This window comes from Trematomus bernacchii, unplaced genomic scaffold, assembly GCF_902827165.1.
Source record: "Trematomus bernacchii unplaced genomic scaffold, fTreBer1.1, whole genome shotgun sequence".
NCBI lineage: Eukaryota > Metazoa > Chordata > Actinopteri > Perciformes > Nototheniidae > Trematomus > Trematomus bernacchii.
In genome coordinates this window covers 3,673,366-3,686,768 of record NW_022987648.1, presented here as the reverse complement: position 1 = coordinate 3,686,768, position 13,403 = coordinate 3,673,366, and the positions used below count along the sequence as shown (strand labels likewise).

The following is a 13,403-nucleotide window of genomic DNA, read 5'->3' as shown; positions in this document are numbered from 1 at the left end:
TGCTGTCACCCATGGCCAAAGCATATCTCTCTGTCCCAGCAACATCAGTACCAAGCAAGAGAGTTTTTTCCACAGCAGGGGATATTGTAAACGCCCAAACATCCCAGCTTCTACCTGGAAATATGGGCATGCTCATATTCCTAAAAGATAACCTTGATGATGCTGAGTGAGTGAGTGAGTGAGTTAGAGTTGAGTTACTTGAAAAACTAAAGTGAAACTTGATTTATTCTATTGCCGGGTCTGATTATTATATTGTTGACACTTTAAAATACTACTATCCTACTAAAATGCTGTACAAATCAGATTTATTATTTAATAAAGAAAAAAGAATTCAAGTTAAAAAAAAAAGATTCACATTTTCTTTTTCTTTCTTTTTCAATATCGCGTATGGTACCGTGGACTTTTTATCGCAATATTATCGTCCCGGGAGATTTTGGTATTGTTACATCCCTATAGAACAGTACTCTTTATTATCTTATATCACATGTTTTTGTATGTAAAAAGTAACTATGAGTCTTAAATAAATGTAGGGGATAAGAAGAATAATATTCCTCTTAAAAATGTAGTGGCATAAAGTCGCATAAAATGTAAATACTCAAGTAAAGTACAATTACGTCTAAATAGTATTTAAGTATAGTACTTAAGTAAAGAAAAATTAAAGTAAATCTACTTAGTTACTTTCCACCTCTGCAGACATTGGCACACAAAGAAAACTAACAGCCCGGCGATGCTACATGTGTTTCCACACACTCACAGAGAAGCCTGTTTGTTCCAGGGAGAACTCAGCTCCTCTATCAAGATGACGCTCAGGCAGCAGAACAGAAGTTTGATTTCAGCAGCGCAACGCTTCCAAGAAAGCTTCAGCCCTTATGAATGTGGAATAGAAAGTGGAGAAAACTGTGTGTGAAACTCAGTCTTTTCGATGCCTGATAATCAACTAGTGGCCTTGGCAGCGGCCCGCCCTGCTCCAGGAGCTCGCTCTCTCTTTCCTCCCCTCCAGCCACCCACCCAGGGGGAAAAAACTGCCCTACTGCTTTCACCACCCAGTGTCACTGATCCAAGGTCTCTGTAGGACACCAGGGTGACCAGGTGTCCCGCATCACTGAAAGAACTGAAACGTTGACTGGTGTTTCATTTGGAGATGACGTTAAAGCTTGCTTGGGACCATGGTACTGTTGGATTTTATTTAAAGCAACTAAATCATATATTTTTGTACCGATTAAGAGAAATTGGACAATTTCCCACGGCACACCTGACGTTCTCTCATGGCAAACAGGGTGAATCTTTACAAAGAGGTATTAAAAAACAGCAGAGAGGGAAACAGGTCACTCAGATACGGGATCTCTCGGTAATTCATCTTTAAAAATGACCTCAATCACTTTGTTAAACGCTAAGGGAACATCTACCTCCAACCACCTCAGTGACCGCCACTGTGCTGCATCATCCGCACTTGTTTGGTGAGGCTGTTTGCTCAAATAGCCACAACCCCCCCTCCTCCCTCGCCCTCAACGCTGCGTCCACACTTGCTGCCACACCGTACTGGTAGCTTTTATTTAGTGTTCGGCCATACTCAGAGTGATGTGGTCAGGGTAAGGGGCCCTTCCATTACGGCCTCTAGTCACGGGCCCATGTTGACCACAACGGCCAGCTAATGGTCGCCGCGGGCAGCCTCCGCCTAAATCAAAGGCCTCATTTACTGCCAGTGTGGAGGAGGAGCAGGGGCAGAGGTGGCAAATATGCGCTTCATCCCTCACCGTTAGTTTTGGAAGGCAGAGCAGATTAAACCCATATTAAAAATCAATGTATTCATTAATATTCAGCAGACCCACCGCAAAAACTGGGAGACCTCAGTGAACCCGTAGTATGAATTGCAAGGCTCAGGGTAAAAACATGAAACACTGAGCGCTGCTGTGCAGGAGTGTGCGGCTGGAAAAGCTCTGGACAGCGGGTGGGGGTGTCAAGACTACAGGTCTTACCGTTCCACTTGTGAATTTTAAGATTTACAGTTGGGCACGCATGGAGTCGGTCCCTTAAAACCAGGAATTTATCTCCATTATATGGATAAGACAACATTAAAAGCCATGCCATGATGTTGTCTGAAGAGCAGGACTTCACAGAATCTGAAGGACTTCTTTTTATGGCCTTAGTCAAAACACGAACCGACCCAGGAAAAGGGTTGTGTGATTGCTCTTGTTTCACTGTTTAAAGATCCAGAAGATGGGTTTTTCTCCCATATAATTGCTACATAATGTGTGATGGACAGGAATGCTAGACCTGCCAGCGGCTGTAAAAGCCTGGCTGTAACTCTAAGCCATACTTGCCAACTTTGAGACCTCAGAAATCGGGAGCATTTCAAAACCACCGCGGGGGGCAGGGGGGGGGATGCTAGTGGATCGCCGGAGGGGTTAGATTAACATTAACATGCTTATTGTAGTTGCGGCCTGTAGCACCATCCTTGATGGAACATATGTGTGGGCTGGACCTGTATTTTACAGGAAAGGAGTGAGCAGAGGGTAGAGTTGTCGATTCTTGTTCTGTTTTCTGTGACTATCTGCCTCACCCATGGATGTATAATAAGAACGCCTCACCCTCCCAGACTTTCAGTTGCGCGCGCTACTAAAGAGACACGCTACCATGGAAACCAAACAATGGTGTAGCTGTATTAAAGTCTGAGTGGAAACAGTCGTGAGTAAATCAGATTTTGTCAGAAATCAGGAGAAATGTGGGAGAAATATGACCCCGGGAGGAAACCGGGAGAGGGCAATGAAATCGGGAGTCTCCCGCGAAAATCGGGAGGGTTGCCAAGTGTGCTCTAATGGCGCATTTCCACTACACGGTCGGCCTCGGCCACGCTCGGTACGGCTCGGTACGGCTCGGTACGGCTCGGTACGGCTTGGCCGCGTTGGGCCTTAACAGGGCCGACTCACTTCATGCTGCGCTTCCATTACAGTTTAGGAACTGGGGTAGTTACTATAGTAACGCAGTGTAGGCGGAGCCGTGACGTCATCTTCAATGAGAACTCCAGAAACACAACACAGCCGTTAGCTGTTAGCACTCAGAGCTCACAGCTCCTTATATATGTTCAGAAACTCAACAAAAGTTAAACAAGTACACACCACAGACTGTCTGTGTCATGGTGAATACAGTCGCTGCTTTATTTATGTCTGTATAGGCCGTTGTTGTGAGTGTGGACGGTCGGAGCATATACTGCGTTAGCTTAGCCAATCTCCATCTAGAAAAACACGCATTTTAAAAGGTTTTTCGCCTGCCGTCTGTCTGCAGACTTGACAAAGCATTAATTCATGGTTTTTACTAACCGGTATCAGTATGTTGTTACTTCGGCATCATTTTGAAACGTGTATTACAATTAAATCACGGTCAAATATGTCCATCTTGTTGTAGTTGTAGCCCCCTTGCCAGCGCTCCTCTCTCTAGTTTAGCATACTCAGCCCGACTCAGCCCTGTTTGTTGGCCCCGATAGAACCACAATTTTGTCGGGCCAGAAAAGAGGTGAAAAAGTGGCCCTGGGCCGGGCCGGGCCGTAACTAGGCCTAGTGGAAGCGCAACCAAAAACGGGCACGGCACGACACGGCACGCTTAAAGCGAGCTCCGCGCTGTAGTGGAAATGCGCCATAAGCTGCTTCTGTATGTCGGTGTTAGAGTCTGTGTTTTCCCACTTTAATCATCATGGGTCCTTGCCTCATGAGTGACACGGAGACTGAGATGGGCAAACTGGACTAAAATTGCAAAAAGACATTATTGCTACAAAGACACTTTGGCATGTCTTTAGGCATTCAATGTAGAACTTTCCTGGTACTTTCTTCAACAAATCAAGCTTTCGGTAATTTCAGTTTTCTCTCAAATAAAAAGTTTTACATTGTTTTGAATCACACATGTTTGAGGATGGCTTGGATTATGTAACTGAATGTAAGCAATTACTTTTGAAGATGTGCAGCCTTTCAACAGGGCCAATGATAAACCATATTTATATTTCCATCTCTAAACCCAGATACAAGTGAGAAATAGAACGAATCCAATTTACGTCAAACCATTCAAGCATTAGCTCGGTACACCACCACTACTGTGTGTCCAAATAAAGTCACATTATGTTATACCACATTGGGATTCATTCACAGGACTGTTTGTTTATGAGCGGGAAGGTATTTAGGGTGGGTGGGCAGAGAAATATCAGAGGGAAAATGTTGAAGCTCCCACGACAAAAGCAGCGGCCAAAGTAAATGTCTGCCATCCAGAGGAAAAAGATTCCAGTGTTGATGCAGCGGAGGGAGAGAGGGAGATAGATTTGTGTACTGGTGAGGAGTGAGGGGGCGGGAGGGGGGCCGATCCCTTCAGACTGCATACACAAACACTTAACTATATGTTGGTTCATGAGCACATGGTTGGAAGTGTGCGCATAAACACATTGGCAAACACAACGGCCGCTTTGGGCTGGACACTGGGGGCTCATAGAGGATTCAGCACGAGCCCCCTCGCTAATAAAATTCACAGTGTTAGTATTAGTGAGATTTAGCAGGGAAAATAAACATTTCCCCACTTCCACTAGCTAGGGGGGGGGGCTAGGCTGGCTGAAGATGTGGAGACCTGGGGCCCTGCTGGCACTAACTCAAGCTGCAGTATGGTGGGGGGGTTGCCCAGTGTGGAGAGGAGGGGGGCTTGAAACTGCTTCACCCCAGCCAGGGTTAAGGTGAACAAGCCAAGGATTATCCACGGAGGCCAACTGCATGGGACATAGGGGGGTACCAACATGATGAGCTTACTTATCTTGAAAAGCATCTTTTAAAATACATTTGAAAATATAAGTAATCAACTCCACTGTACTTTTATTAAAGTTAGCGGCACATGATCACTAGTCAAATCTATTACTCTATACACTTGCAAATGTGCTGTTGTTTTTGTAAGGGTAACTGTATTGTGGCTCCCTATCAGACTACAGTACCAGTATACCAAGTTCCCTTAAAGTAGTACCTATACAAAAAGAATACTTGATTGACATTTTTGCTTTCTTCATTCGAATTCCAACATGTCAATAGAAACATTCAGTTGTGTTTAATGCCACTCAAACTCCTCCCCATCCCAATGATTTCCCCAAATGTATTTCCAGTTTTTCCTGCAATAATCCTTTTAAATGTATTGTATTTATTTTTATCAGACACTAATGGCGTGTAGTAGAGACACATTTTCAGACATTTTGGTGGCATCTCAGCACACTGAACTCTCTAAATCCACTCTCGACTTACCACTTAACAGACTGCAGGGCTTTTAGCTGTGGAGGGACTTCGACAATCACATGTTGCATTAAAGCAAACAATGCTTGCAAGTGAAATATATCAACATTTTTTTTCTTTTTCTAAATTTGGCACAAAAAGGTAATAATAGTGGGAGATAAGTTGTCATTTGAGTAGAGAAGCTTTCAATATATTGGTACAATGTTATTTTAGTCAAGGCCTGAAGGTATCCAGTAAAAAGGGGTTAGATACTAGGTTCTGCATACATTTCATTCCCCTCCAACAACCTTATGAGCGCTGAGAGACAGGTAAAGGACTCTAAAGGAGTTACACTCCATGTGCTAGCTAGCAGGATGTCACTGAAAGCTAGCTGCTTCTGAGGATTAGCCCAACCCTCCAATTAAAGTGTTTTCATTTTCCACAAAGCCATTTCACTTAAATCAGCACAGGCAAATGCTTAAAATAATCACACACACTCACACACATGCACACTCTTTACTCCCATCTTTTTTAATATATTTTGTTTCTGTACTGTATCAATGTGCAGTGGAGCGCCTGTAATTATGACTCTATATAAATCCAGATCCCACAATTACAACCCGCCCGTGGTGCAGTCACACGGATAGACACACACCATATACACACACATACACACACATGCCATATTACCACAAACTGCTGCGCTGCCGTGGCCTGTGCAACATCTGTTTTCTCACTTGCTTCCGGAACCTGCTCACCCTTTCAATTATAACCGGCACCTATAAAACACTCTTTTACCAAGTGGTGAGAGTTGTGTGTGCACGTTTGTGTATAATTAGTTTCAGGTAAAATTAGATTAGACCAATGAAATCCACTGGAACAACACTGAGCTAAACAACACTGAGCTAAACAACACTGAGCTAAACAACACTGAGCTAAACAACACTGAGCTATACAAAACTAGCGTTTCCACAGCTAAGCTTTAGAAGAATGGACGCGTTTCAGTTTGTAGCTGGAGGCGGTGTGAATACTTCTGGGCTGAGGTTGATGTACAGATTGAGGGGGTGGTTTGATGATGGAGGTACTGTAGAGGGCGGTGTTTCGGGCACAGTGCCCAGAAGGGTGAGGCAGGCGCCAGGCTAGCAGGCCACCAGCCTGTGAGGCCTGTTTCCTGCTTTATAAAGGGGAATATTAATACACTTATCTCCCATTAAATCTGTTGGCAAGACAGCAAGCTCGCCTCTCTGCACAAACAGTAAATCATGCAGCTTTACGCCTGGTATGCAATCAGTGTTGGGGAGTAACGGATTACATGTAATGGGATAACGTAATCAGGATGCAAAAAAAAGGGTAAATGTATTCCCTTACAGTTTGATGTAATCAGATTACTGTTACATTTCTGTAAACTGTGAAGTCCATTGAGGCAAATGTAACATTTGTGATATTGGGCTATTGATTGATTGATTGATTGATTGATTGATTGATTGATTGATTGATTTCTAAAAATAGGAGATTACTTGCGGGATTACAATGTTACTAAAACAGATAATTTTCTGTTAGCTCAGATTTTATTTGTGCTTTTTAAGACTCTAGTACAGGGCTCTCCAAAATGTTGCAGCTTTTCAGTAGCTCGCCGCTCGATTATCGATTATAGCGTAGTAAGGTTGCTTCTTGATTTTTCGGCCGCGGCTGGACAATAACGTTTTTTTATTTTAGAATTTTTACTGTCACACGAATATCAAATTGGTCGGTGACGCAGAGATCAAGGAACAGACGTGACAGCGGCGACACCACACACGGAGCAGTCTGCTTTCTCCACCAACACCAGTCCAGAACCAACAGAATGACCTGCTCTGAATCAGGCCCTGTCGCTGCGGCTCAGAGACACACAGGGAGGGATTTGTGTTTTTTGAAAAACACTCGTTATCATCATGTCAGATTTTTGGTGGATTTAATCAAGTCTTGGATTGCAGAGTATGAATGTCCTCTTGCTATTTTCAGTTGATAAATAATCCAAAAGTAACAGAAAGTAATCAGGTTACATTACTTTTATATTTTGATACTATACTGATAGGTTACTGATTACATGACATTACATAGGGTTAGGGTTAGGGTTACATAACCCTAACCCTAACCCTAGTAATTGTAACAGAATACATTTTTAAAGTAACCCTCCCAACCCTGTATGAATTGCTTAGCAGATCGGAATGAACTCCATTTATGACGATCCATGTATCAAAGTGGATAATAGACTCTCAATGCTTTACGCATCTCCTGTAGTTTACCAAAGATGACACATTTATTTATTAGCCCTAAACAGGCACATTCCTGAGGACCGTTTGTTTGTTTTTGCCAACTCTTTCATACACATCACGATCATCTCCACCAAGTCTTTTTTTGGGCCCCCAACAACTGTCGTCCGCCATGGGTCACCCCGGGGGCCTTTAACTAAGTGCACATGCCACTGCTTTACGACTCGCCACCTCCAAACATAATAGTTTTGGAAGTAAGATCTTGGTTTATGGCTGTAGGTCTGGCGCGGTGATTACAGCGGTGCCTGGATTCATTTAGCCCGAGGGTTGTGAGTTCCAGCAGCACAGAGAGGGATTGGCTGCATATTGACAGCAGTGAAGTTGACGTTGAGCAAATGTGTGCCTAGGTGAGCTGTGATGGGCCTATTATGAGTTTCCTGCCTCTCGCGCCTCTGATGATGTCCGTTGTAAGACCTAATTAAACGTGAGCACAAAGACACACACCGGTCCTGCTTTCTTTCCCTCACACTGCCAAGCAGCACCTGTTGGTTCCAAGTCATCTGTCTCTGTGGGAGCTATATGCCTCAGAAATGTAAAACAAATAAATACACATGAATGATGGACTATCAGTATGAATGGAAAAATAAATAGCCATCTACAAAAGTTCATTGGAAAGTAGCTTTTCCCTCCATTTTCTGTGAGAATAAAAAAAGAAGTGCCACAGCCAGGTCTAGCGGAAGGTCGTGAACGCCACCTTTGTGAGTCAGCCTTGTTCTTTTTTAATGGTATGCTGAGATCAATTTGTTTAAATTGCCTCCATTTAACTTGCCCAAGTACAGCAGTCTGAAAGAGATTTCTATCAAGGTAATTACTGAGAATGATTGGAGGCGATTCATTATGCATAGGAGGAGGAGAATGTTAAATAGGGGAGCAGTGTGTGTGTGTGTGTGTATGTGTGTGTGTGTGTGTGTGTGTGTGTGTGTGTGTGTGTGTGTGTGTGTGTGTGTGTGTGTGTGTGTGTGTGTGTGTGTGTGTGTGCGTGTGCGTGTGCGTGTACGTGAGTGTGTTGGGGGGAGATGCAGGAGATAGAGTGTTGCTTAGCATGGCTATGACCTCCACTTCAATGGGGGTGAATGTTTCTTCCAACATGGTCCAGGGTAGCTGCTGGTTTCTATTGAGGCTAACCCTAACCCTACAGAGGTTATTTGTTCTCCAATCCGCTGCCGGTGAGCCCTGACAAAAGTGTCTGAAATGTTGTTCTGATGCACTTTGGACATCATGTATCTCAGGGGTGTCAAACAAATTTTAGTTCACGGGCCACATACAGCCACATTTCATCTCAAGTTGGCCTAACCAGTAAAATCATAGCATAATAACCTATAAATAACCACAACTTCAAATTGTTCCCTTTGTTTTAGTGCAAAAAAGTACATTGTTAAAATGCTCACATTAAATGAACTATCTTTTTACAAAACATTATGAACAACCTGATATTCTTTGAGAAAAATAAGTGTAATTTCAACAATATAATGCCTCAGTTTATCATTTACACATGTGCATTATAGATCACAGTGTATCTACAAAGGCACAGAACATTAAGTCACAGGTATCTGGAACTGAACAATATAGTATTTTACTTTATGATCCAAACTACTTGTCAATATCTAGAAATGATTTCCACATCTGTGTATAAATCCTGACCACCTGAACCGACCCACTACCATACAAACAAAGCTATACTACCATGGACACCCCTGATGTATCTATTTGTAAGCAAGTGGTTAATTTATGTTCGAGTGGTCCATCATCTTTACCAAAGGCCAGATTGCTAAAGTTCTCTTGTCGTTTCTTTTGTCAGTATCACGTTTCCCAAGCCCACGGCTGACCCCCCGGCTGAGCAGAAAGAGGGCGCTGTCTATCTCCCCGCTGTCGGACGCCAGCATCGACCTGCAGACGATGATCCGCACCTCGCCCAACTCCCTGGTGGCGTACATCAACAACTCCCGCTCCAGCTCGGCCGCCAGCAGCTCCTACGGGCACCTCTCAGTCGGAGGCATCAGGTGGTTATATGGTGCACGTGCATACACATCTGACAAACATGCATATATGCACATTTACATTACATTATATTTAATTTAGCTGATGCTTTTATCCAAAGGGATTTACAAAAAGTGCATTCAACAATGACGAAACAAACTCAAAAGCAAGAATCCTGCAGGTACCTTTGTGCTTCTGCATTAGCTTCACTGAACGCCAAACCTTTGTATGTGCTACGTACAGAAGAGAGATTTTCTTTTTATTAGCAAAGATGCAGTTGAAACTGTTGTATTTTCAGTTTTGCAGCAGAAGATGTGTAGACTTCATGCTGTCCTGATATCAGTGTGGAGCTCTTTCTACCATTTTAAAGCCAGAATAGCAAACAGGCATGTTTTTGTTGAAGAGTACCTGCGTCACGCTCGCAGTGAGGGAGTAGCAAGTCGATTGGCCGATGCAGAGCGAATTGCACGTGCTTGAGTGTATGGTTTAACAGGCATTCAGACAAGTAAAATGGCATTTAGGGCATATAGGCAAGTACAAAGTAAAAAGCATGTTTGCAAGGTCTGACACTGTGTCATTACTCTTTGAATATGCTAGATGCTAACTTTTTCCCTCTTGCTCAGTCCCTCCTTCAGCTTCCCTCACCCCATCAACCCCATGGCGTACCAGCATCTGTTGGCCCAGCAGAGGAGCCTCAACGCCTTCGGACACACTCCTCCTCTCATCCAGCCAACCTCTTACTCCGCCCGCCAACACCCCCTCACTGCCTCACCTATGACCACCTGCCACAACAGCTCCAACTCTGAGGCAAACCAGGTAAGAACAGGAGCAGTCGTATTTTGATTCATTCAGCCCATTTTGCAATGAAAATAATGAGACACACAATGGCTGAATTGTTTAAGAAAAAACTCAACGGCCAATTCTGAAGGTGACAGTTGTTCTTTTTCTGACAAAAGGTGATAAATAGGTAGTGTTAGTCCTAAACACAACATATTTAACTAAAATAAAACTAAAATGATTGACAGCTAATTTTACATTGATTAACTAACTCTTTCAGAATTGAGGATGAAGGCCTGTACTGTCCGTTTAGCCGAACTGTACAAGTTGTCATGAATGAAGTATATTTTGTAAATGGTCTCAGGTCAGAAATATGCAGGATGCTCCCTCCCAGTTCCATCTGTCTTACTTCCTACTGTCTCCTCGCTCTCTCTTTATCAGCCGCTGTATACACCACAGCGTAATGTAATGTAAACTTCCCTCTCAGTGAATCACTCCCCCTCACACGGCTCTCCACTGACACACACTGAGAGTATCCAAAAGTATATGTTTGCACTTTTTTGCACACACACGTTTAATTGAATTTCAGCAGTGATCACAACCATATTTGCTGCTTGGTTTTCAGCCAACTAGATGAATCATCGAGGCCCCCAGAAACTACACTATAGCGTCTGGGTGGGATTATGAGACCCCCCCCCCCCCAGCAATGAACCGCACTATACACACACAGTCATTTATCAGCTGCTTTACATTTGATATCTTTCATTTATTTTCGTCTCCATTAGTGCTTTAAGAGGGCCTTGTGTGTCTTTGTTTTTTTTTGTCATCTTAAGAATCTGTTAGCAGATCAAAGCCCCCCCACTCCCCACCTCCACAAACGCCAACCCTGCCGCCTTCCCCCTCTGTAACGAGGGCAATAACTCCTCTTCTTTCATATTTCCTTGCGGCTTTGGTAATCATAAAGCAGTCTAAACTGTTTAGTCTCGGCGGCGGGTCTCGCTCTGACTTATGGGCCGCGGTGCCTGGCGCAACATGTACTCCACACATATCTCTGCAGCACACCATCCAGACAGAAACAATGGCATGTCATCTCCTCGACTCTGTTATCTGATTCACATCCGTCGCTCTCTGAGGTTCATGTGTGGAATCTGGTGGTTTAATACGTTGAATGGATGGTTGAATTAATAGCAGAATGAGTGGGAGGGCTAATGGATGGATAGAAGGCTTTGCTGCTATGTATGATTCACTAATAGATGATGAATGACTGGGATGTTGTGTCTGAAGATTATAAGAAGGTTAGATATTTGGTTTCTTACAGTTTATATGCTTGATTGTAGCATGGCTGCTTCAAAAAATGTCATTCACACTGAAAAAACTGAAACGTTAACTTTAATAAATGTATTAAGTCAACAAATGTCACATAACTGTTTTTAGGTTTGTTGAAATCAATAATATTAAGTTGAACTTTATATATTTGTATTTCAACTTAATAGTATTGCTTTCAACCACCCTTATACTGTTGTGTGGAATATGTTGACATAATACATGTATTTATAGTCAACATTTCATATTTTTTAAGTGCAGAAAATCATTACCGCTGTATTAAAAACCCTGTCTCCATTATTTTCTGTTCTTCAGAACGCCAGTGGAGACCCAGCAGTGAGTAGCACAGTCAACCCATTGACCACCAAGAGGTCAAAGGTTAAGACGGAAGCAGAGGGTCCACTGCCCATCTCACCATCATCTCATGTAAGAAAATCCAACAATAACATAACAAAAGTAAAATGTAACATAACACACTCCAGACCATGATTGTGTAGCTTTCTACTGCATAGATTTTCAGTTATCTCTATAACAGCTTCAGATACCTACTGTACAGCGAACATATCCCCTCTGAAACTGCAGTTGCAAATGTGTATCTAATTGATTAAAGGTAGCTCTAATCAATGACAAGAGGTGTTGTCGCACATTGATATTGAACAACAGCTCATTAGGATTAAAAAAACTGATAAGATAAGAGACATGCTAAATAGTAGAGAATGCTTCTGTAACATATTGACCACTGATTCTGGTAAAAGATGTAGTCTGTGTTGGCATGTTTCTATTTTGTAGATGTCTTAATGGATACCTAGATATGTACTGTTTGTTAGCCCCCCTGACAAAGTGCTGTCCCTTTCTCCAGGATCATTGTGGGGGGATCTTGGACCTGAGTGAGGATCTGGACAAAGACGAGTGCAAGCAGGAGCCTGAGGCCATATATGAGACCAACTGCCACTGGGAGGGCTGCTCCAAGGAATACGACACCCAGGACCAACTCGTTCATGTGAGTGATGGCATCTCTAACCCTTTCACACATACTTTCGTTTAGTTTGAACTCTACAGCTTGATCCGAAAGAAAACTACAGGTGTGAATCCTCTCTCAGAACACTGTCGGGACCAAACAGCCGGACCTTGGTCTGACTGACAGATGTGGTTCATGTAGGCTTCGACCTTTACGCCTATTACAGGAAGTTCTGGCAGGCCATGGTCATGTTATAGGGGTAGCTGGGCTCCTTAGTGAAACAGCTCCCTGCAAAACAAGTGTGTAGAAGAACACAGAAGAGAGAGTGACAGTGTATCTGCTTAGAGAAGGCAGGTGCTGGCAATTGTAGCAGAGAAGAAAAAAGCAGTAAAGTGTCAAGTGGTGGTCAAAGTGTAGGTGTCAGTTTGTCTCTCAAGAAAAGGTTCCGCCCTCTATGTTGGCTAGTTAGGTTTACATAGAAGGACAGGAGAGCCGGTCTACAGATCAATCGATTGCTGAGAAATGTTTATTTCTTTAATGTGTGTGCTTATTGCAATTTTGACTGGTTAGATCAAATGTATACAAGGTAACAAAAACACAAAGCTTGGTTCCCACTTTCAGCTGTGAAAGGCCATAAGTTGCTGCAGCATGTAGACTTTACAACTGGAAATTCATCTGTTAAAACACACCCTCCAATGTCAAGTTTGTTACACGCATGTCTCTACAAGCAATTCTGGACAATGTCATTAACATAGTGAAAATCTCAAACTGTGCCATCAGAAACATTGCATTTTGTTGTGTAGAAAGTTAAAAGTTCAAACACTCTTCTGC

General features: G+C 43.1%; 1 protein-coding gene across 1 annotated transcript in view; it reads left to right on the top strand.

Annotated features, from left to right (window-relative positions):
* Positions 1-13,403, top strand: part of gli2a (GLI family zinc finger 2a) — a 98,615-nt gene that overhangs the window by 73,511 nt on the left and 11,701 nt on the right. The window contains exons 6-9 of the mRNA XM_034134529.1: positions 9,336-9,537; positions 10,138-10,330; positions 11,930-12,040; positions 12,474-12,614. Coding sequence (XP_033990420.1) covers positions 9,336-9,537; positions 10,138-10,330; positions 11,930-12,040; positions 12,474-12,614 — 647 coding nt within the window. The remainder of the gene's footprint in view (positions 1-9,335; positions 9,538-10,137; positions 10,331-11,929; positions 12,041-12,473; positions 12,615-13,403) is intronic.